This window comes from Anas platyrhynchos, chromosome 5 (assembly GCF_047663525.1).
Source record: "Anas platyrhynchos isolate ZD024472 breed Pekin duck chromosome 5, IASCAAS_PekinDuck_T2T, whole genome shotgun sequence".
Taxonomy (NCBI): domain Eukaryota; kingdom Metazoa; phylum Chordata; class Aves; order Anseriformes; family Anatidae; genus Anas; species Anas platyrhynchos.
Genome location: NC_092591.1, coordinates 15,888,521 through 15,910,064, shown reverse-complemented (window position 1 = coordinate 15,910,064; position 21,544 = coordinate 15,888,521). Strand labels below are relative to the sequence as shown.

The following is a 21,544-nucleotide window of genomic DNA, read 5'->3' as shown; positions in this document are numbered from 1 at the left end:
TTAACAGTGCCCTTTAGACCAACATTTTGCTGTGTGCCTGCACAACCAAGACACAGGAATCATCCCTTGATACTACGTGTTTTCTAGCTGAGCTCCTGCATGAAAACTATCAGCCTTGATAAGACTAGTCCTTGATTCCATCACAGCAGGAGATCTTACTTAGTTATCTGATTTAATTTTTTTTTGATTTATTCTTCTTGGCTTGTTGTTTAGACACGGTACCCAAAGCAGATTCTGAACTGCCCACTGAGGTCTGAGGCAGGAGGAGTTTTCCAGACTGTGTTGGGTACTTGGTTTTCATAAAGACTTTGAACAGTGGCTGGGACAGCATATGTTTCAGTTGTTTCTTCATTCCCTTCAGCATCTTTTGCTTCTGGCTTTCTTCTTGCTCACTAGTTTTTCTTCCTTGGGAAGGAAAATCAAAGATACAGAATGTTACAACAACAGAAGAACTTGCACTGGCCTGTTTCATCTGCCCCTACTGCTACAAATCTCTCTCCAACAAAACCGCTCAACTCCAATGAAGTTTTCCAGTCATCTGTGACATTTCTAGATCACCTGAGGTTGTCCACAAGAAAAACAAGTAAGAATAAACATGACTGAGTAGCTCTATCCTAGGTATCATTCTGCTAAATCATTCACTTGACTCGCAACCCAGAGTATTCTCTCAGGAACAAAAAGAAAAGGGGTCGAGAAGACAAAATATTAACTGAGGGTTTCCAGCTCTGGCAGAAACTTCTCCTCTGTACGTTGTTACCTTATGTGAGCCTCATTTCAACACCTGTTAAGCGGGAAGCCCTTTCTTCCTTATACATAAAAAAAACCAAAAAACAATGAGATGGCCAGATTTAATAGCGTAGAAGGAAGGGCACAAAAGAGACCTGAGATAGTTCACAGGATCAGAAGTCTGATCTAGAGGGAATACATGAAATTAAGGTTATCTGTAATCTAAATTGAAAGGACATTACTACATCCTTTGTAACAATGTAAGAAGCCTTTTATTTACGGGAAGTATGACTAAGACTTTCATTTGTTTCCAACAAGCTATGGAAGAATTGGAGACTGAATAACTGCATGAATCTGGCAAGATTTTGGGTGGCAATTACGAAGTGCTTCACTGAAGAGCCGCAACTAACTTGCATTAGTTGTGCTGTTTTGAAACTTATCTCAAAGTACAGAATACTCAGATTATGTCAAAACAGACAGGGTGCTAATTATCTGAGAGCACTGCTGAACAGTTTGGACAGATCTGATTAGTCTTTGCTTGCAAAGTGGTAGAAAACAAGCTAGTCTATGGACAAAAGAAGGGGGAAAATATATATATCTGAACATGCTTTAAGGTTCAGGCATCTCTGCATTAAGCAGCTACCAGGATAGAGGCAGCTTAAGCTGAAGTGACCCAGGCAGCAACTCCATTCAGTACACCTCCTGGACTGGTAGGAAATTATACCTTTAGCTCCTAAAATTGGAACACAGTGTGGCATTTAACAGTCCATCTAAGGAGTGCAAAGCTTCATGGCATTCAACTAATAGGCACCTGTAGCTGCACAGCCTTATATATTCCCTCAGGCACAGCCTGCAGAATACTTAATCTTAAAGTACAAGAAAATATTATAGTTCTAACACACCAACTGAAACCTCAACAACTTGCATACCACTATTTGACACTTAGCCCACACAATTCAACCCACATAAGGCTCACATAATTTTTGGTATTTGCCAGCGTTTCCTGAGTGTTCCTCCACAGCGCTGCCTGGCTCCTGTCCTGCTGCTTGACTACAGGGGGATGGGAGAAATGAACAGGAGTGGATAAATAGCTTTTTCTTTGACACAGAGGGGAAGAGACTCCCACAGGACATACTGACCATTAGAATACCTTTAAAAGATTCCACAAGTTAAGCTATCCTATGTTGCGTAGACTTATCTGTCTTGCCACAACTCATTCCCTCACTGCAGCACTACTACACAACCATCCTGAAAACACTAGCAATGCCGCATACTAAGAAGTAACACTGCTTTACTTCCCCTTATGCCCTGCAGGGTTTAAAAGTTCTTCTGCCACAGTGGCACTTCTTTTGGACACCAGTGCTATACAGGACTAACTGAGCACACCCATAACAAGCATTACTACTTGCCCATAAAGAGGTCGTCATCGAGATCAACTTCAAGAGCCTCTGCAGCTTGCTGGAGCCAAGAATCGTGTTGCTTTGCTCGGCTATTGAAAAATTCTGCCTTCTCAATCTGCCGTGCCAAATTCATCCGCTCCTGCAACAAAAGTGCATTGCAGACATTTCAATCAGGTTTAAATGTGGGGGACTCTAGCAGAATCAGTGTTTGAAAACATGCATTACAATGCAACTGAGGTGTCAGCCATGCAGAGAGACAGATGTGTTTGTTCCCTACTTCTGTCCCAGCTGACAGCCTACGTAATACAGACATGTCATTTACCAAAGCGTTTTCCTTCTTCAGATATCCATGACTAAATTTGACTCCTAAAATATCTCAACTTCTAAACATCACTGAATGTTAGCACCTCGTTCTTTAAAGGAATTGTTGTAAACACTTCAGAGACATCAGGGACAGACCACCAATCATTTCCAAGTATAGCTGGATCTTAAAAGTTACCAGTTTCAGCAACAGGGGACAGCCACTAGTTTCATACTAGTCTGAATAACCAAGTTCCTGCAGGCCACACACATTTTCAAAAATGCACCTGACTTTGTTTAGGCATAGGACAAAATGTTCCATCCCTCTTTCCAGCTGCTCATATGTGGAATGAAGATGTCCAGCAAACCTAACCTGACCTGCAGCCTCCCAGCTGGGCCAAGCTGTCTTAAATAGCTAATTTGTTACGGAAAGAAAATCTGCACTGACAGTAAATAATAAATCAACCTAGCAACAACTTCTGCTGTTTGGAACGTGCCTGCGGTTGCACAAAAACTGTGTGCAGTACTCCCTTACGAGCCCACATGAATAGCTGGGTGCTGCACAGTTACAGCACCACCCGAAACTGCGAAAACAATTAAAACAGCAGAAACAAGAAATTAAACTTGTAATTGACTAATAAAACAAGTCAATGACATCTCCTTAGATCATTACAAGGAATTCTAAATAGCTTTTCCATCTTTGTTAAATTTGAGTCCTTTTTTGGTCTTTTCTCTACCATGGTTCGCCAATTCTATTCCTTTCAAGTGTGAAATTCCTTCTGATTTTTTACAACTTGAATGAAGGCAGGCAGAACCAGGGAAGAGAGTGCAAAATGGACAGACATAAAGAACTAGCAGCACTACCTTACCTGGGGAAAGGAGCACTATTATGGAGAGAAGAGAGTGAGATGATAGCAGGAAAATTTAAGTGTGGGAAAAACATTTACCTGCCCATTAATTGACAGAGCATGAAAACTGCCAAGAGCTACTCATGAAGAAATGCCGAAGGGACCCCTGCAAGAGCACTCTCAAAACAAGGTATTTTTTCAGTAAGCAGAAACATTTCTTTCTGAAATGTACTGTTTTGTAAATCCTAATCACTGTACATCTTGGGAGTTACTGAATTCTCCTTGGCTAAAAAAGGGAAACATACCTGGTTGTGACCAGGTTCAATGGCAGCCAAACTCCACTGAAGATCCTGTTCTAGTATACATGTATTCCTAACAGAGACTTTAAACAACTTCACATCCCAGCTTCCCAGCCACCAAGCATACACACCTCCCTGTACCATTTTTGGGAATCTAGTCATGAGAAGCTCTATGCAATGACAGGCAAGAAAAATGTAAGTGTTGTTTATGTCTGAACGCTTTTCTTGGGCCAGTTATTGAGGAGAAACAACAAATATTGGTTTAAAAAGATAAAATGTGATTTTTCAAATCCAGGTCCTGAAGAGTAAAGTTCATCTGAAACCTGGAAAGAATGTGATGGGCAATGCAGTAATGTAAGCAAGCAAGTAAGCAACTACTCAGGCTGCAAAGAGATTGATGTTTCTTTACCTTGATAGAAGTCATATACTTGGTTTCAACTGGGAAAAATGGCAGTTCTTCACTCTTCTCCAAGGTTTTATAAATCTTCCTAAAATTGATCAAGTCATCAGGGCCGATCAACAATAAGCTAAGGCCTTCATTGGCAGCTCGGGCTGTTCTGCCGCTTCTGTGTACGTACAACTCAGAAGTGCGAGGGACCTGCAAAAAGTCAGACAAACGATGAAGCTGGCCAAGGGAACTTACCAGCAGCTTGTCATTCTTTGGCCAAGAGATTGCCACATAGTACCAGGCCTTATGATAAATTGCTTTTTATATGCACATGGCACATTGCATGTAACACAGCTGAAGTTAAGTGTGAAAGATGTTGCCTTGGGACATTTTTTGTTACCTGGCCTAGTATTTTTGTAACAGATTATGCCAGGAAGTCTTCTCCTAACTTCTGACTCTCTTACATTTCATTTGCAAAGCAGGAAAAAAATGTATGCATGTATGTATCCTCAAAGAAGAATTATAAGGGTGAGTCACATGACACCTTTGGGTTTCAAAGTTAAGAAAAAAGCAAGGAGAATCATATCTGTTATGTCATTTCTTGTATACAATCACAGATCTATAATGACAGTCACTGTAGCAGTGGTACAAAGCACTACAGGACAGTTTATCTAAAGATGATTAAATCCCTATTAAATCCCTCTTAACACAGGACTGAGAATCAGAGCTTTATAGTCTTTGGGTTGCTAGTAAAAGAAACTTACTCAAAACCAAAATAGTAAAAGCAAAAACATCAAAGACATTTAACCTGGTAGTGGATGACATGCTGCACGTTGGGAATGTCAAGACCACGAGCTGCAACATCTGTTGTCAGGAGGACACAGCTGAGAAAGTGATAACATTTAATGAACATAAAATTGAAGAGTAAACCATCTGCCAAGAAATGTAAAATACATGACCCTGAATTCTACCACAGCAATTTAAGGAATAAATTTGTACTATATCATCTGCTAGAAATACACTATTTGTTTGCCCTTACAGAAAATGATACCCAATATTACCTTACAGGCCGTCTTGAAACAGAAACTCTTACAGTAAAAGAAATAACATAAATGTTACCTTCAGCAGGTTCATTCTGTTTCTAATAATGAAATTCCCTACCTTGCTGTATCCTGTTTTCCTAAGCTTTTATTCTCAGGAATTCACCGGAAATAGCATAAATCACTATTCAACAACCATATCCAACCCCTTGGCAGGGGGGAGTAAAAGCACTCCCTCAGTACATTTTTCAGTGCTCTGCCCAGAGTGGATTTAAAAATATCATTAGTTTGGTATGACAATAGCATTAACGACAGTTATCTCTTGGCAGGACATAAAGACTATTACACATTTCACCAGTTGAGAAAATCACCTTATTATTAACATTATAGATTTAATTAACACTTTTGGGGGCTGAAGTGTCTTCTACCAAGTCATACTCAATTTCTCTACATAAATTAAAAACTATAAATATAAGGTGGCTATTCTGTTCTAATAATTAGTACTTCCCCTCACCCCTAGAAATGAAGTACTACTCAGAAGAGTCATTCTTTTATATAAAAGACTCTGTTACAGAGACAGAAATCTGCCTAGGGTATGGAGCAATTTGTTCATTAAAAAAAAAAACAACCCTCCCAGCAGCTGAAAAGAGTTATTTGTAGGTAGCATGAATTTGTTAAGATTTTATGGCATCTGACTGCATACCCTATGGCTACAAGGTTCAAAGCAGAAATAAACAGAAAATTCCATGGTGTGTATTCTGCAAGACGCTGTTATAGATGGCCTCGTAGGTTGCTTCTTGCCTTGAAAATCTGCAGACTCTGAAAATGCTTGGCCTGGCCTACGCCAAGGCTATTGAAACTACATTTTGCCAATGGATACTGCAGATCTATCATGACAATACAATCTGCTTCCACTGCCCGAGACTATTACTGTGGTACATGTTCCAGCACAATTAGACAGCACGCAGTACTTTGCACCAATACTAAGCTGTGAGGCTTCTTGCTTACTGAAGTGTTGAGAACACACACCTGCCTCCCAAAGGCTGATCCAAAGCCAGAAGGAAACAATCATTGTTAAAATGACCCAACAGGCATGCCTGGGCAAATCTGACAGCCCACTGCTGCTGAAAGGCACAACTGCCTCTTCACATTGCTCTATGATACTTTGACCCTCAGGAAGCTAATTCATCTAAGAAAACCTGCAAAAGCATAACCCAGCAAAAAGTGATTTACTTTTTGATAGCTTTGTGAGAGGAGCCAACTTACAGGAGCTGTAGAGCTAAGGTAGAGGGCCTGAGGGAACGTGCAGGATGATTATAAAAGCACATAGATGAGAACAGGGTAAATAACTCCTTCAGCAATAAGGACCTGCTGGATCCCTGAGTAATTCAGACTCCAAGGGACCTCAGGAGGACTCCAGCCCAATCTTGTGTTCTAAGTTGGATGAGCTACATGGCTGTGACCAGGTTGTTCAGGGCTTTATCCAATCAAGCCCTTAAACCCCCCCAAGAATGAACAGTCTCCTGCAATGCCTGTCTGTTCTTACAGAGACAGCTCTTTCTTGCACCCAGTCTGAAGCTCTCTTATTTCAACTTGTGCCTGTTGTCTCTCATCTTCCCACCATGCACCACTGTGAAAAGCCTGACTCTGTCTTCTTGATTACCTTAAGGCACTGGAGGACTGCCATTAGGTCCATGCTAAGCCTCCTCTTTTCTAGGTGACACAAACCCAGTGCCCCCCCCATCCTCCCCTCACAGAGGCTTCTCAGCCATTCTGGTGACCCCTGTACTGAACTCAATCCATCTGAATGCCTCAGCCACCCTATGGACCCCATCCTTCATTGTCAGTAACTTTGGCTCAAGAACCAGGGACTTACATCCCCAGCCAACTCTCCAAACCTTCTCTTATAACATGGCTGTTTCCTCTCTTCTCCACCCCATTCTTTACATGATTTTTCTCCTCTACTAGAAGCAGAACAATCAACTTACCTCTCTCGCTCAGCAAACCTTTCCAGGTTTTTTAACCTTTGCTTCTGGTGCATATTGGCATGCAAAGGAAGAGGATCACAATTTAAGATTGAGAGGAGAGAACTGAGGCGCTTTATACAGTCTATGCTGTTTGCAAAGACCATGGTTCTTCCTGGATACTGGAGAAGAAAGTAATAGAGATAATAGTCCTTCTCGTTTGTATCACAGTGGATTCTGGTCTCTGTCAGAGTTTCAACAGTAGCTTCTTTCCTTGTTAAGTCTATCACTTTTGGTTTGCCTTTTATTCCTACTTTTTCCATTAACATTTCTAGTTTGGTCTTCTTGTCCATTTTCTTAGCGTTCTTTTTCTGTAAAACTCTTGTGGGAGTCTGATGGACTAATGTCAGGGTGGCAGAAAAAACAAAAGTCTGTCGTTTAGGGTTATACTGTGAATCATTTAAGAGTTCCAGCAACTGAGACAGCTCTAAGAAATGACCTCTTTCAACCATTCGGTCTGCTTCATCAATCACAAGGCACCTGTCAAATAGAAAACTTACAGTATAAATAGAGTAGTGTGGATAAATACAAATCTGATATACTTCAAAAGAATCTTTCCTGATAAACACATAAGAAAAGATCTGTATGTACAACTCAAAGGAGCAATAGATATCCTAGGGTAGCTACAACAGCATTCCACATTTCTTTTGGAAAAAATTGGTTTCTAAAAGAAAAATAAGCTTTTTGTTACTGACTTTAACATTTCCCTCTCTCCACATAACCACTATGCACTAACCACTATACTCTGGCAATAAAGTAAGTTTAAATTGCTTAATCAGTTAGTCAATGCAATCACTATAAGCAGTGACACCCATTACAGCATTCAGCAGTTAGTCTAAAAACACCTTTACCTGAGCTGCCGAAGATTAGAGAGATGTGGGTGTTTTGCTTTCACTAGTTCCCACAGACGGCCTGGGGTTGCAATTACGATTTCTGGCTTTCGATTCAGTACACGTTCTTGCTTCTGTGCGGCCATGCCTCCAACTAGAATTGCAGTCTTAATGCCTAGAAGATATAAATTATAGCCCTTGTTGAATTTATCAGTGAGTATCTTTATATACATCCACTCAGAGAAGTGAGTTAAAAAAAAGTCTATACCACAACTAGCATCAAGCCTCTCAGCCAGGAGATTTGTGGGCTTCTATACAGCACTGTCAACGTTAAGGCAATGCTGTCAACTTTGCAGAGAAATTCGTGTTAAAGGAAGACGTTAAAAATAAAGTAGTCCTTCTCCTAGTGCATATAATAGCTTTCTTTTAGTGCACCTGTCTTCCAAAAGCAGCAATAATCATGTAGGTCCCATTAGCTTTTTGTTTTACCTGTACTGCAGAAACTCCTGTTTTGTCAATTATATCCGTACGAGCAAGCAAGTTCCTGTTAGGAATAACCAGCAGGCCCCTCTAAGAATAAGAAAGGCCTGTCTTACCCATTTGCTATGGAACATTTTTAACAAGGATGTTACTGCCTAATGGTTCTCTGGACTGCAGAGTGGTGCAGACACCCTAAGCCAGTTTTAAGCAATTTGCTCAGGTACTAGAAATTTGGCTCGGGAAGCACACACCCCACACGTAGCTTACTTTGTCCTACTTCTTCAGAGGATACACCAACACAAATGAGGAACTCAATGCTACTGTGCAAGTACTGTGCACAGTTTTGTGTTAAGACAAAGCTAGCTCACATCAAAATTTTCTCTCCTGCTACAGCAACTGCACATCACTTGGGCAGCAGATTTGTATACACAAATAGCACCACTCCTGTCAGGACTGTACTGACATAAATTGATTATTTTAGGCTAAGAGTTAAAATTAGTGTTGTAATCAGCTGCAGACTGATGAGCACAGCAGGATACGTAGACACCAAAGGAAGATGCTCTTAAGCAGTTCACTGCAATCCATATCCTACAGTTGATGTTGTAAATAAACAACTGCTGCTGTTTGAGAAGAGGGGAGTTACTTCTCTATTCTCCCCATCTTTAGTAGTTTCACATCCTCACTCATTCCCTTAACAGATGTGCTGACCTCTGTTTGGATGAGAAAGCAGCAAGATGAAATTCCACATTGTTTACTTCCATGTGCATCTTTTTGAAGAATCTTGTTGCATTTCCCAAATATTAGTGACTGTGAGCGCTAACCCTTCAAAAGCCACCCAATTTTATGTTGCGAAAAACTGGCACACATTCTGGCTCAACACCTGTGCCAAGCCCCAAACCCAGTGTTATCTGGGACACAGCCCTTGTGGTCTACATACCTGTAAACTTTGTGACTGCATCGATGTGGTGTTTTACTTGCACAGCTAATTCTCTTGTGGGAGTAAGGACCAGTCCTAAAAGAGGTCTCTTTTTATGGAGACCAACAGCATGCCCCTTATCACTAGAATCAAATTCAGCATTTTCTAGCACCTTCACACAGCCTGTTGCAAATGATGCATCATCTTCATCTCCGCTATCTTCAACCTGCTGATGGGTTAGTTTTTCTGCTTCATCCTCATTTTCCCATCTTGTTTCATCATGATGCTGATGGGATTCTTTAGAAACGCTGTCATTTCTGCTCATTGAGCTGTTTGATTTTTGCCATTCCAGCACAGAGTGAATCATAGGAATTGCAAATGCAAGCGTTTTGCCACTTCCTAAGAAACAAACAAACAGAGTTAATACAGACTGACAAGACACGAAGGTTATTTGAAAAGATGAGAAAAGCAACAGCCAATCACACACTGTTCTTAAAACACAGTGGTAACCCACACAAACTCTTGATCTTTAGAAGACCAGAAACTTGTAACAATAGCATCTCTTCTCCTGTTCCCTTCATACATCTTCTTGAGGTCACCAATAACATATTTCCTGGGGAATAAGTATTTTTTTTCTAGCAGGTCAGGCAGATTCATTTGTTCTGAAAGTAGTTTTAAAAAGCTGCAGTTGCAGCCAAGATCTTTTTAAAGAACTGTATGCCCGTAAGGAGAATACCATGCCCTAATTGACAGTTCTGATCAATGTTCTCCAAATAAAGGAATAACAAATGAGGCCAAGGACAAACTGGAAAGTACTTGAAGGATTCACTTCCACCTTTAATTCATGGTAGTGTTTACCACTTTCTGAAAAACTGTATTTTGACATACTCTAGCCTTTAATTTCCTGATCCATCACAAGCTCAGATTTTTATAGTCAAAACACATACATCTAATTTAAAGAGATAAGGCATTCAACAGAGAAGGGGGTTGTCAAAGAAAAAGAAGTGCTCCCCTAGCTATAATTTCTGGGGTTTACTGCACCAAACTGTGAGTCACATTCCTGACACATACTCCCTTCTGAACTATCTGCCACTAATAGAGATGTTAGGAGAATCCTGATAGCACAGCAACCTCAGCTAAGGTTCTCATAAACGTCAGTTCATTAGTCATAAAAAAGCACGCAGAGCACCATACACTATTACACTACTCCTGCAGCAGGCCACTGCTGGGAAGCAGTCCTCTGGAAATCTCATCTCCATTCCTTGAGCGGTATTTGTCTGTGTTACAAGCCCACGGTGGTTTGCCAAAGTCAGCAGCACGGTATTTTGTCTACTTGGAGGAGAGTCTTAGTATTAGTACCATTAGCCTGACATTATGCTGATCTTGAATAATATACAACACAGTCTGCCTGGTGCAAATGTCAGCACTGCACCCTGCCAGATTATGGCAGTAATACTCAGAACTAATCTGCAGACACCACATTCATTCAAATATTGAATAATCACCTCACAGGCCACGTTATCTTCACAACACACAGATCACATACGATAGCCTCACCTGCAACACTAGAACAGTGCATCTCGGTCCCCAGATCCTACAGCTCAAGCTAATGCATGCTCTCTTCAACAATTTTACAATGTAAGATTTTTGCAGTTTTCTTAGCTCAAAACTTCACTAGTTCTTCACCATGATTAAATGGTAACGAACAGAACTGGTTAGCTTCACTGCAAAAAAGACTTGAAATTTCCTGTGTCTGATGCCCACCATATCAAAATCTTGCTATCCTCTCCTATGGTGCTAACGAAAGGTGAAGAAGAATAGTTCTTTCATTTGCCAGTGCCCTCCCTCAGGCCCAACGCTGAGGGAAGATTCGTGATGTGGAAAACAGAATGGGAGAGTTTTAGATTCTCCCACCTGCAGCACTTTCTTAACAGACAATTGCTCACATCTCCTCTTAAGCTTCTGCAGGAACACTGAGACCCATTGGGCTCTCTAGAGGGAACCAGGCATTCTCTCATAAAAGAGCAAAATAAATGAGCAAAACAGTCCTATTAGCTCAGGGTTATGCAAAATTAAGACAGCAAGAGCACAACCTGTTACTAACTGTGCTTTCCATTCTGCAGCTAGGGAGGGATTTGTTTTCCAGCACTGCCAAAATGGCACCTTTCTGCAGCACAAATACAGCATTTAATTTTTCAGTTCCATTTTCAAAAACACTCCCTGAGGGGCTTTCTAATCTTATTAAAGCCTAATAACATCAGCCTGGCTTCTAATTAAAATAAAAATGCAAATGACTGCATAACTTATTAAATTAGTTACTATACCTTCATGCTCAAGAGCAGTAAATGGCTTTACAAGGCAAGTAGTGAGATAAGGCAACTGGAACAGATGGGAAGAGTGCAAAAGATTCCTTTAAACCACACAGCTTGCAATTGTGCTTCCTATTTTTATCTTTTATGGGAAAAACATGTTGTCGTGCCAGAGAAGACAAAACTTCAAAGGTGTTATCAGCAAAAAAGTTAGAGGGAAAGTAGTGTTCAGAGACTTCATAATATTGTTTAGGTAAAACAGAAGCTGTGACAGATTTCACTAAGGCTAGCAATGCTCAAAGATAAAAGGCATGAGCTGGTCACAACCTGGACAAGAGACTGTTCCATTAAGTTCAGCAGTACAATGTAATACTCTGAGCACAAGCACTGAGAATGGCTGCAGCTAGTAACAACTTACAGCCTGAGTCCAGATTAAGGGCACTGTTTGGGCCTGTGTTGCTATGATAATGCTCTGATACACTGGGCCATACCCACTGTGATTAATGCTCTGCACCTGGTCTTTCTTATTTGCTTCTCCAAGCCAGTACCAAACCAGATCCAGAGAAGGCTGGCTCTCTTGTCTTGACAGGGACGTCCATAAAAAGTAGGCTGTTGGACTATGACCCTGTTTCTTTCCTTAATTCTGCTGTTTGTAATGCATCACTTCACAGCTCTTACAATAAGAAAATTCGAAGAGGACCAGAGAAAGACAATTCTGTCAAAAGATAAAACCTCACTGAGACTTAAAAGTTACGCACATTCTACTTTGTAGAGCATTACAATTTAGTAACTGACAAACACAAAATATTCCATCTTTACCACGAACCATTACTAATATACTGGATACGCAGGATCCTCATACCCTTAACCTACATATAAAAATCTGAACAATAAGTAGCATTTGAACATGGAGATGGAAAACTCACTGCACATACTACCAGTTTAACAGACTCATACCCGTTTCTGCAGCACCAAGCACATCCATGTTATCCCGGATTGCAGAAGGCAAGGCTAGTGCTTGAATAGGCGTTGGAGCACTAAACCCCAGGTAACTCAAGGCCTTCAATACTGGTTTAGGTACAAACAGGTCTTTCCATGCAGACACATCAGCTTTGTGATCAGTTGAGGCAGATAAAACTTCTGTTGACCAATTTTTGAGTTTTTTTGAAGTGGTTACTGATGGAAGAGCTTCCTGATCTTGAGAGGTCTTATTTTTATCTACCTTCTTTTTCTTTTTCTTCACAGCACTTTTTGTGCTCGAAGTGCTCCCAGCTGTATGCCCACTGTCCTCACAATTTGCGCCTTCGATTATTTCTTCGCATCTCGTCTCTTCATCAACTGGCACATCAACTTCTGTTGCGTTAGTATCATCACCTGTATCTGTTTTGGTTTTCAAATCTTTGCCTTTCTTTTTCTTTTTGGGAGGGACGACAGGTTCTTCCTCCTCCTCGCTCCCTTCTGACAGACTCTTAACCTTTCTCTTCTGCCCACTTACTTGTCCCACTTTGTTAGAATTTACCAGCTTGTACTCTGTAAGTTCCTCCAGGCATACTATATCTCGAAACTGTTCATCAGCAAAGAGATTGGGGTCGATTTCCACCGTTTTCCATTTCCCTATCACTGCAATACCCTTTCTTTTCAGTTTAACGGAAGATGTAAATCTCCTTCCTTTTTTGGCCTTCATTTTTACCTAAAAATAAACTAAGAAAAAAAATAAAAATTAAGGCGTCAGATCAGAAGAATTAAGATTACATTGACATTATTTAAAAAAATGGGGGGAATGCGAGGCATAATTCTTCTACTTTTAGGGAACCGTCCCGGCAGCAGGCACACGGGACAGACGAGGCCCCGCCGCGGGGCCAGGCGCTCCCTCAGGGCCAGGGCCCTGCGCACGACGGGCGCCCCCAGGCCCGTCCCGGCCGCCGTTACCATTAGAACCGTTAGAGCCGTTACCGTCACTGCCGGTACCCGCCGCGTGCTCTCCCCGCGGGCGCCGCCATTACCCAGTGACGTCACTGCACGGCGCCCGCTGCGCCGTGCCGAAGGGGAGCGCTGTGCGCATGCGCGCCGCGGGGCGGGAGCGGGCGCTGGGCGGCCGGGGCTGGGTAGAGGCGGGGGCGGCCCCGCCCCGTTGCTGTCAGGGGCTGCGTTCGCCTCTCGCCGGCGCGTTAGGGGCTGTGGTGGTTTGCTTAATTTCTGCTTGGTGAGGCGCGCTGGTGGAGCTCTGACGGAGGAGAGAGAGGAAAATGTGTTTACCTTCCTGCCACTGAAAAGTTTCCTTCAAAACACAGTCATCACCTCCGTAGATTATTTCTGCATCATGATGTGCCTGATGCGGCTCCTCCAAGAAATAATGCGCTGAGGGCCTCTTAACTTTCAGCTCTGAAATTGGCACCTAAGGTTGAATGTCATCAGCGTTGGTCTTTCAATAAAAGCCTCGTTACTCATACTCGGTTGTGTGTTACTGCGTTCTTTATTATTCCCTGTTCAGAATGTGGGTGAGGTAACGTGGCTGGGAGGAAAGCTGCAAACAGCTCTCAAGGCAAGCACACCGCTGGGGTCACGGCGTGATTCTTCCCTCCTCTGTCATCCAGTGCTCCTTGCGGCTTCAGCTTGGTGTAGGAAGAGGACGTCACAAATTACAGACTATGACAATGGAAGATTTTTATTTCTGCTGAAAGATTGGCAGATGCTCTGAGCGGCTTCTTTGCTGTGAGACATGGGGAAGAGAGAAAAATGGGAGATTTCAACGTAGGCAAGACTAGGGCGGTAGATTACAGTGCAATTACAGCAGCAATTACAATTATTTCTTCTCTGTGGTATCTGCAGGTGCTTCCTGGTTGTGTGACAAGATGGGAAAGTGGAAGTGTTTTTCTTTTTTCCCCCTAATGTGTTAAGGCCAAGGACAGAAATAAGCACATTAAATGTTTTCCAGGACAGTTTCAGTTCCAGGTATCCATTGTTAACGCTTCTGCCAATGCATAATATGAGGAACTCTTTCCAATTCACATACTCATAAGCAATGCTAAAGAGCATATGAATTTTGCTGCTTTGTCCTCATATTCTGTAAGAAATGAGTTGAAACCAATGAGAGTCCTGAAGTGAGTTCAGGGAGCAGAATTTGATAGTTTAACCTGCGAACCTTATTTCTGTAGTGCTGAACTGGAGATACTGATGACTGCTGGAGCTAGCAAGCTGTAGAAGCTGTGACTGGATCTTCCCAGCTAAGTTTAATGGGGGTTTCAGCAGTCTTCATGCATTTCTTCATGAAAAGTATTTTTCCATCCAGGTTGTGTAGAATCAAGTTTAACACTGAAAAAATCACTAGTTTAGATTTTTTCCACTTTATCTCTTTTTATTTTACTGAATATTAGCAAAAGAAAATTCTCAGAAGCAAAAGAGAGTAATTACTCTCAAATTTAGATGTGGTGGGCTTCTGAATAAAGAGTAAAAAATGTGGACAGTAGAGTTCTTTCTGATATGTTGTCCTTAAATAGTTCCAGAGTTTGTAGATCTGTCTTGAAATAAAGTTTTAACAGGATAATGACTTGCAAAACTATGCGGAATTGTGCTTTTTAATGTAATTATGGGGATATTTTTACAGAGGATAGGGGTGTTCTGGTTTTTCCTCAAAAATCCATTTGTGGATGCAGCTGACTTCTTAATCAGTATTTCTATGTACTATTTGTAGACAAAGAGACATAATTACAGTCCCTAAATCTTAATTTGAAAGAAGGCACATGACAGTTTGTAATGAGCATGGAAGTTCAGAACAGTCTGCAGAAGAGGTGTCAACTCTTACTACTATGGCATCAACTTCTGTAAGGCATTGATATTCTGAGTTGCTTTGAAAAGGCATAACCAAAGGAACTAAACATTTACTTAGTTTTCAAGTAACATTAATCTTCCCGAGTCTTTGTTACCTCAAAGTGACACAGCTTTGCTGTTTTGCGAGAAGCCTTTATCTACACTACTACATGTGTGTCCTACCAGAAAGACAGATGTTAAACAGTTGGTGAATACAATTCCATTACTGACAGTGCAAAGTGAGCTGTTAGTTAAAAGGCCAATGGCAAACAAAGCTTCTCAAGGTCTGCTTTTCCTCCTAGGACTTCTTTAGATCAACAGTTATTGTGGATATTTTGAATTGAAGATAATAATGTGTATTAGTAATAGTTGCAAACCACACCAGCTGTATGTTTGTATAACTCATGTCGTTACATACATATTTTATTATTTTATCAATAATATCCAAATGATTTAGGCCAATATGTCTGAGCGTGCAAGAGAAATTGAGAATATTGATGTCTTTATTACAAACCTTTATTTGACAACTGATCCTTCTATCCATTCCAACTGTAAACTTGTAGACCAGTAGCCCTGAGATCATGGTTTAAGCCTTACTATGTGGTATTATATGTTAGACATTACATGTTTTATGCATTAATATGTTGACGTTTTATAAAGTACAGAAGACTTCTCCTAGAGTAGGTCAAGCCAGAGATCTTTTTAACCTTTAATTCTGGGATAAGTGATACGGTAACTACATTCAGTGCCAGGAACTGCTGAATCTGCATGTGAAAGACTGATGCAGGTTTTCATTTAGTAATCACATCTGTAATGCTTTGGTTTACATGTATTTCTTGATTTTTCCTTTCTCTTGCGGGAACATCAGTATCTGCCTAACTACTGATCTTAATAGCCACTTCTGCTAATAAAGAAATGTCACCATGTAATGATTTATATTGGTACTGACCTTAAGGCACATTTTGCACATGAAGAATATGAGGCCACTGGCCACTGGGGTACTTGAAACCTCTTGTGCTTTGCAGGCTGTAGAATTTAGTCTTCTGTCTTTCTGTTATCGAATTTCAGATTAGGCTGTCGCCCTGGCCCTGAGGTGGGAAGTAAACTCTTGGTTCTCTTGGGCTCAAGGCCTTTGTTCCCATATTTAGTTCTTCAATATCATTCTAGGACTGACAAGATCCATTAAGACATAGCATCATAGAAATAATAATCTGAGAGATGGACTGTTAACTGGGAGAGAATTCTAGGATGGTTTCTTCTTTCTGTCTTCTACAGTATTCTGCAACATTTTTCCTATGTCTCCCCACTGTTGTTAAACCTCATTTGAAAAGATATACTGCCTTGACTGCACTGCTTTCCCTTCCCTTCCCTTCCCTTCCCTTCCCTTCCCTTCCCTTCCCTTCCCTTCCCTTCCCTTCCCTTCCCTTCCCTTCCCTTCCCTTCCCTTCCCTTCCCTTCCCTTCCCTTCCCTTCCCTTCCCTTCCCTTCCCTTCCCTTCCCTTCCCTTCCCTTCCCTTCCCTTCCCTTCCCTTCCCTTCCCTTCCCTTCCCTTCCCTTCCCTTCCCTTCCCTTCCCTTCCCTTCCCTTCCCTTCCCTTCCCTTCCCCTCTCTCTCTTTGCTCTTTCTTTTAACTTACCAGCTGATTCGCTTACTAATATGTGTGAAGCATTTCTGCTATATAGGATGCTTTGTCAAAGACAGTGCTTCTTCTTCAGCTAATGCATTTATAAAAACCAGACAGCAAGATAATCTCCAGGCATGAGTTTTAAGAGTAGTGGCATATTTAACAGTAGGTACAATAGCAAAGACTTTTTCAAGTACAGATATATCAAGGTGAAGATTTTTCTGCATTGCTGAAGAATAGCAGAGAGGCCTTCATTTAAGACATGGGAAATGTTTGCAATAGTTACAAGTATAGTCAGATGCAATAGATACTTCAGAATGTATTTTAAAGGAAAGAATAATAAAGAAAGTGATGAAGGTAGCAGGGAATAAAACAAAATACTGTATTGGTTAGTCAAGAAGAGATGGGAAATCAGGCTATTTTACTTGACCTCTTCTATTTTTATTTATTTTTTGGGGGGGGAGGAAGGGTAGAAGGGAGAAAAGAGATGGTTTTATGGACAGAAATATACAGTTCATCTAAACCATCTGGACACCATCAAAATATTGGCGATATGAGAAATGGTTAATAACGAGGAATAGATGAGAATTTTGAGATGAAATGAGTTGGCTAAAGAGGGATGGGAAACGCTTCTTTTATTTGCAGGAGCACATTGGTGTGTATATTGATAAATTAACCTATCGGGTACAGGGAGTTTACTCAAGGAGTTTCTTAAGGACTAATCATATTTCATTAATAACTGTGATACAATACTAAATTTGCTGATGACACAAAGTTATTAATACAGAGTGGAATTATGATACCAGTGAGATTGAAAGGATTTTAAGGACCAGAATAATGGGATGAATTTACTCCCACGAAGTGCAGCACCATTCAGCTAAGGCTAATACTAAGAATTCAGACTTTAAAATAGGAGTTAATGAGTTTTAGAAGACTGTGGACAAGAATGACCTCATGCATTAATTGATCACAAGATAGCTGTGAGCTGCCAATGTGGTATATTTGGTAAGCTAATTCCTGTACAGAGTTCTTCATGGAAGGAATTACTTCCCTGAAATTCCTCTCTGCAATACCATTTGTCATTCTGGTCACATTTATTCAAGAGAAGTGAAGTCAAACTGCAGCAGATGCAGAGAGGACAGTAAGGGTGATGAGGCGAATGGAGAGCCTGTTTTAGGAGTGAAGACTGAATGCTCACCTTAGCTTGTTTTAACCCAGGATTAGAATAGATATGACTAGAGCCTTTAAATAACAGGAAAGGAAGAATGATTTAAAGTACAGGACAACACTGGCACAAGAAGAAACCCAGTAAACTGGCCAACAGTAATTTTAGGTAGGAAATCTGAAGTTTCTATGGCAACCAGAGAGTAAAGATTACTCAAAGACAAAAAGTTGTTAGTTTTAATATAAAGTTTGACATGTTTATGACAGATCGTGTTCATGGTTGTCATAGCAAGGAACTGGACTCACTGGCTACCTCTGTGTTAGGAATTTAATGGTGCCAGTCTGGCTCTGAGGCTCTCTCACCATGTCCACGCACACAAATTCACTTAACCTCCCGAGCTGGGGCACGGGCATCCTTACTGCCTGCAGAGGATTCTCTGGGCTAGGCTGAGCTCCAGTCCCTCTACTGCGCCCAGTATCATTTAACCCATGTTACTAGTTCCAGAGATGTTTTCACGTCCCTGCTCATTGTAAAGGGTTGAGAAAACTGATACCATATTGTATAGAACTCCTTAATGAAATCATAGAATCACAGAATCCTTTAGGTTGGAAAAGACCTCTGAGATCATCAAGTCCAACCATTAACCTAGCACTGCCAAGTCTACCACTAAACCCTGTCCCCAAGCACCTCATCTACACATCTTTTAAATACCTCCAGGGATGGTGACTCAACCACTTCGCTTGGCAGCCTGTTCCAATGCCTCACAACTCTCTCAGTGCAGAAATTTTTTCTAATATCCAACCAACATTATTGAGATTTTTACCATTAATGTTCCTATTTTTAAAATGTAAGTAAATTCTGCTTTATGTAGATGTTCAAAAAATACTAAACCTGGGGGGGAAAAAAAAGTGTTCTTTTTAAAATAGAAAATAATTCATTTAAAATTCATCAAGTAATATGCTATTAGATGCTACTATTTGGTCAGAAATCCTACAAATACCTGGCATGAGGACATACATAAACGTATTTTTTCTGTTCTTACCCTGTCTTCATGCAAGAGCAATTAACTACTTTTGGAGAGTGGATAGCAGATTTGACACTGTAGGGCATTGGTAGTTCTTCTTACGGAAAGATATGAAGAATGCAGCTTATAATCTTACAAATACATATTTATTATTATTACTTTATTTTTTTATTTATTATTTTTTTAAATATTATTGGAGGGCACTAAATTATAGGAGAGAATATGGGGACCAGTGTACAGATGATGACAGCACAATGAGTACTTTCCAATGTTTTCCTTTTTAATTATATAGCTGTTACAAAGAGTTGACCAAAGTGGCAAATGAACAATCAGAATTTTACTGCAAATGGCAATAAGAAAATGAAGCAACAGTTTCTTAGCAACAAACTAGAAAATATGCTAAATAATATTTTTTTCCTGCTGAGGTTTGTGTATGCTACGTTCCAAGCATTGTTCTGAAGTAGACATGGATTTTTGTGCATGGTTCTTTTAGAGGAATGTTCTTACAGGTTTGCCTTGACATGGAGGTTTTCTGAAGACTAGCTGTTCACGGACACATTTTTTCTTAGAATAAGAGTGGAATAAGAAATTTTATTTTGCAAGGCTAAGGCACTAGGTGGAACATTAAAGCTGCATTTATAATGGTTTGTTGAGCTGCAGAAATAATAAAATAAAATAAAATAAAACCATTCCCATCAGAAGTTGCTCATTTGGACATGTTGGCAACAGTTGATACAGCTCTGGCTGTCTCTCGGTGGTGGTGAACAGATTGAATCAAATTTCTGCACACTCAGTTTAGGGGTTGAGTCCTGAACAGAACTGTGATTATGCAGTGCATAATTTACATAGTGTACTGTATGAAAGGGCATTTATTATTACTTTTAATATTAAATTAACAGGAAAAAGGGGGAATGACAGGATGAAACATTTAAATTAATTTTGACCTTTAAGGAAACTCTTCATTTTGAAAGGAAATATTCAGCTAAAAAGAAGTCTAAATTAAAAATATGTTAAAGAAAAGCCAAAAAAAGAAAGGGGGGGGGGGGAGGGGGAGTGCTTAAAAAAGTGTGCTTTGTATTTTTTTTTTTTTCTTTTAAAAATAATCTAAATATATTCTACTGATTTTTTATTATTTTTTTTCCTCTTATTGGTTTGGCCCTTGCATAGGAAATTCTAGCCTTTTAATGGGGAGTACATACACTTTGTCTGAAAGCATTTCTTGGCATGTCCTTCTACATCCTCCAAGCAGTTCTTTCAAATTTCAGCTGACATGGGCATTGCAATGCATGTTGAGACTTCCTGAATTTTCGACTTTTGGGAATAATTTGCTTACAGGTTAATTCTTTGGGAACATGTGACAGGTAAAGAATTGCAACTTTTTCAAAGCAATTTCCAGAATGTAGACACCCAGCTGCTGGGCAGCAAAGGAGAACTGCACACGTATGAAACATGGTAAATCCATACCCTCAACATTCTGTGGATTCAGCCAGTGTACTGGAGGAATAGCCACATCCTTCCCACTATCTTGCCTTTGGTTTTAATCAGAATCTTTATTGCACGTATAGTTTATTGCGGTAGAACACATAAATAACACCATTTCTCTTCTTTCAGTCAGGTATGCATGCTATTGTCCCAGGTGCTCTGCAATTTTTTCCGTCAATGAAGGATTATTTAAAATCAACCCTGTTTTGACTTCACAGGCTTACACAGCTTCTCTGTTAAAATGGAGGTCCCAATTCACTCTGGATTTCACAAAAGCAGTATGAAATAGCACTTCATACTATTACAATAGCTCTGACAAGGTTGAGAATGAAGCTGGAAGTAAAGCTTTATTTGCGAGAAGAGAGCAGTGGAAAAGGGAGGAGCTGAAAGCAGCAGCAGCAGTGGAAGTGAAATCATGCGTGACTTTCATCACAGATGAGAATGAAAGACCATTTGGGAAGAATATGCCCGCAGCTTTACTACTGGGGAGATTAACATATATATGTACTTTTGGAACAAAATATGCAAGCTTTTTCTTTTTTTTTTTTTTTTTTTTTTTTTTCCTATCTAAAAAAATTTGTGGGTCAAAAAGAGATAAGTATATTGAATAGTGGCAAGTTAATTCCTTCTTTGATGTTCATTCTGGTCTGGTATTTAATTAACAGAAGTCTCATCTTTATTCTGATTTTCACATTTACAGGATGTTACAAACATATCTAATATAAACATATTTTACGTATCTATTGATTTTAAAATTGACAGGAGTTATGCCGGTGTAACGTTGCCTGGACTGAGTTATAAGCACAGCTTTTTAAAGACATTAAGGGGCTTGTTTGCATCATTATAAAAAAGCCTGTTCTTTTGTGGCTTACAAAAATATAT

At 40.3% G+C, this 21,544-nt stretch overlaps 1 protein-coding gene across 2 annotated transcripts; it reads right to left on the bottom strand.

Annotated features, from left to right (window-relative positions):
• Positions 1 to 28: 28 nt before the first annotated feature.
• Positions 29 to 13,651, bottom strand: DDX24 (DEAD-box helicase 24). 2 transcript variants are annotated; one of them, XM_072038350.1, is made up of 9 exons: positions 13,514 to 13,651; positions 12,518 to 13,261; positions 9,273 to 9,650; positions 7,877 to 8,030; positions 6,990 to 7,505; positions 4,770 to 4,845; positions 3,983 to 4,171; positions 2,132 to 2,265; positions 29 to 401 (listed from the first exon to the last, which is right to left on the bottom strand). In XM_072038350.1, exons 2-9 carry the CDS (start codon positions 13,242 to 13,244, stop codon positions 173 to 175), a joined length of 2,403 nt encoding a protein of 800 aa, XP_071894451.1. In that variant the 5' UTR covers positions 13,245 to 13,261; positions 13,514 to 13,651; the 3' UTR covers positions 29 to 172. The 2 variants fall into 2 exon arrangements, with proteins under 2 accessions (XP_071894451.1, XP_071894452.1); XM_072038351.1 differs by lacking the exon at positions 13,514 to 13,651 and adding an exon at positions 13,363 to 13,481.
• Between the last annotated feature and the right edge of the window lie 7,893 nt (positions 13,652 to 21,544).

What these genes read in the sequence shown, in the direction of transcription:
- DDX24 (XM_072038350.1), bottom strand. Translation starts at nt 13,244, where the DNA reads ATGAAGGCCAAAAAAGGAAGGAGATTTACATCTTCCGTTAAACTGAAA. An exon ending in TGCAGTCACAAAGTTTACAG is followed by an intron (nt 8,031 to 9,272) that starts GTATGTAGACCA and finishes TATATCTTCTAG; the next exon opens with GCATTAAGACTGCAATTCTA. An exon ending in GACGACCTCTTTATGGGCAA is followed by an intron (nt 402 to 2,131) that starts GTAGTAATGCTT and finishes TTCCCAAGGAAG; the next exon opens with AAAAACTAGTGAGCAAGAAG.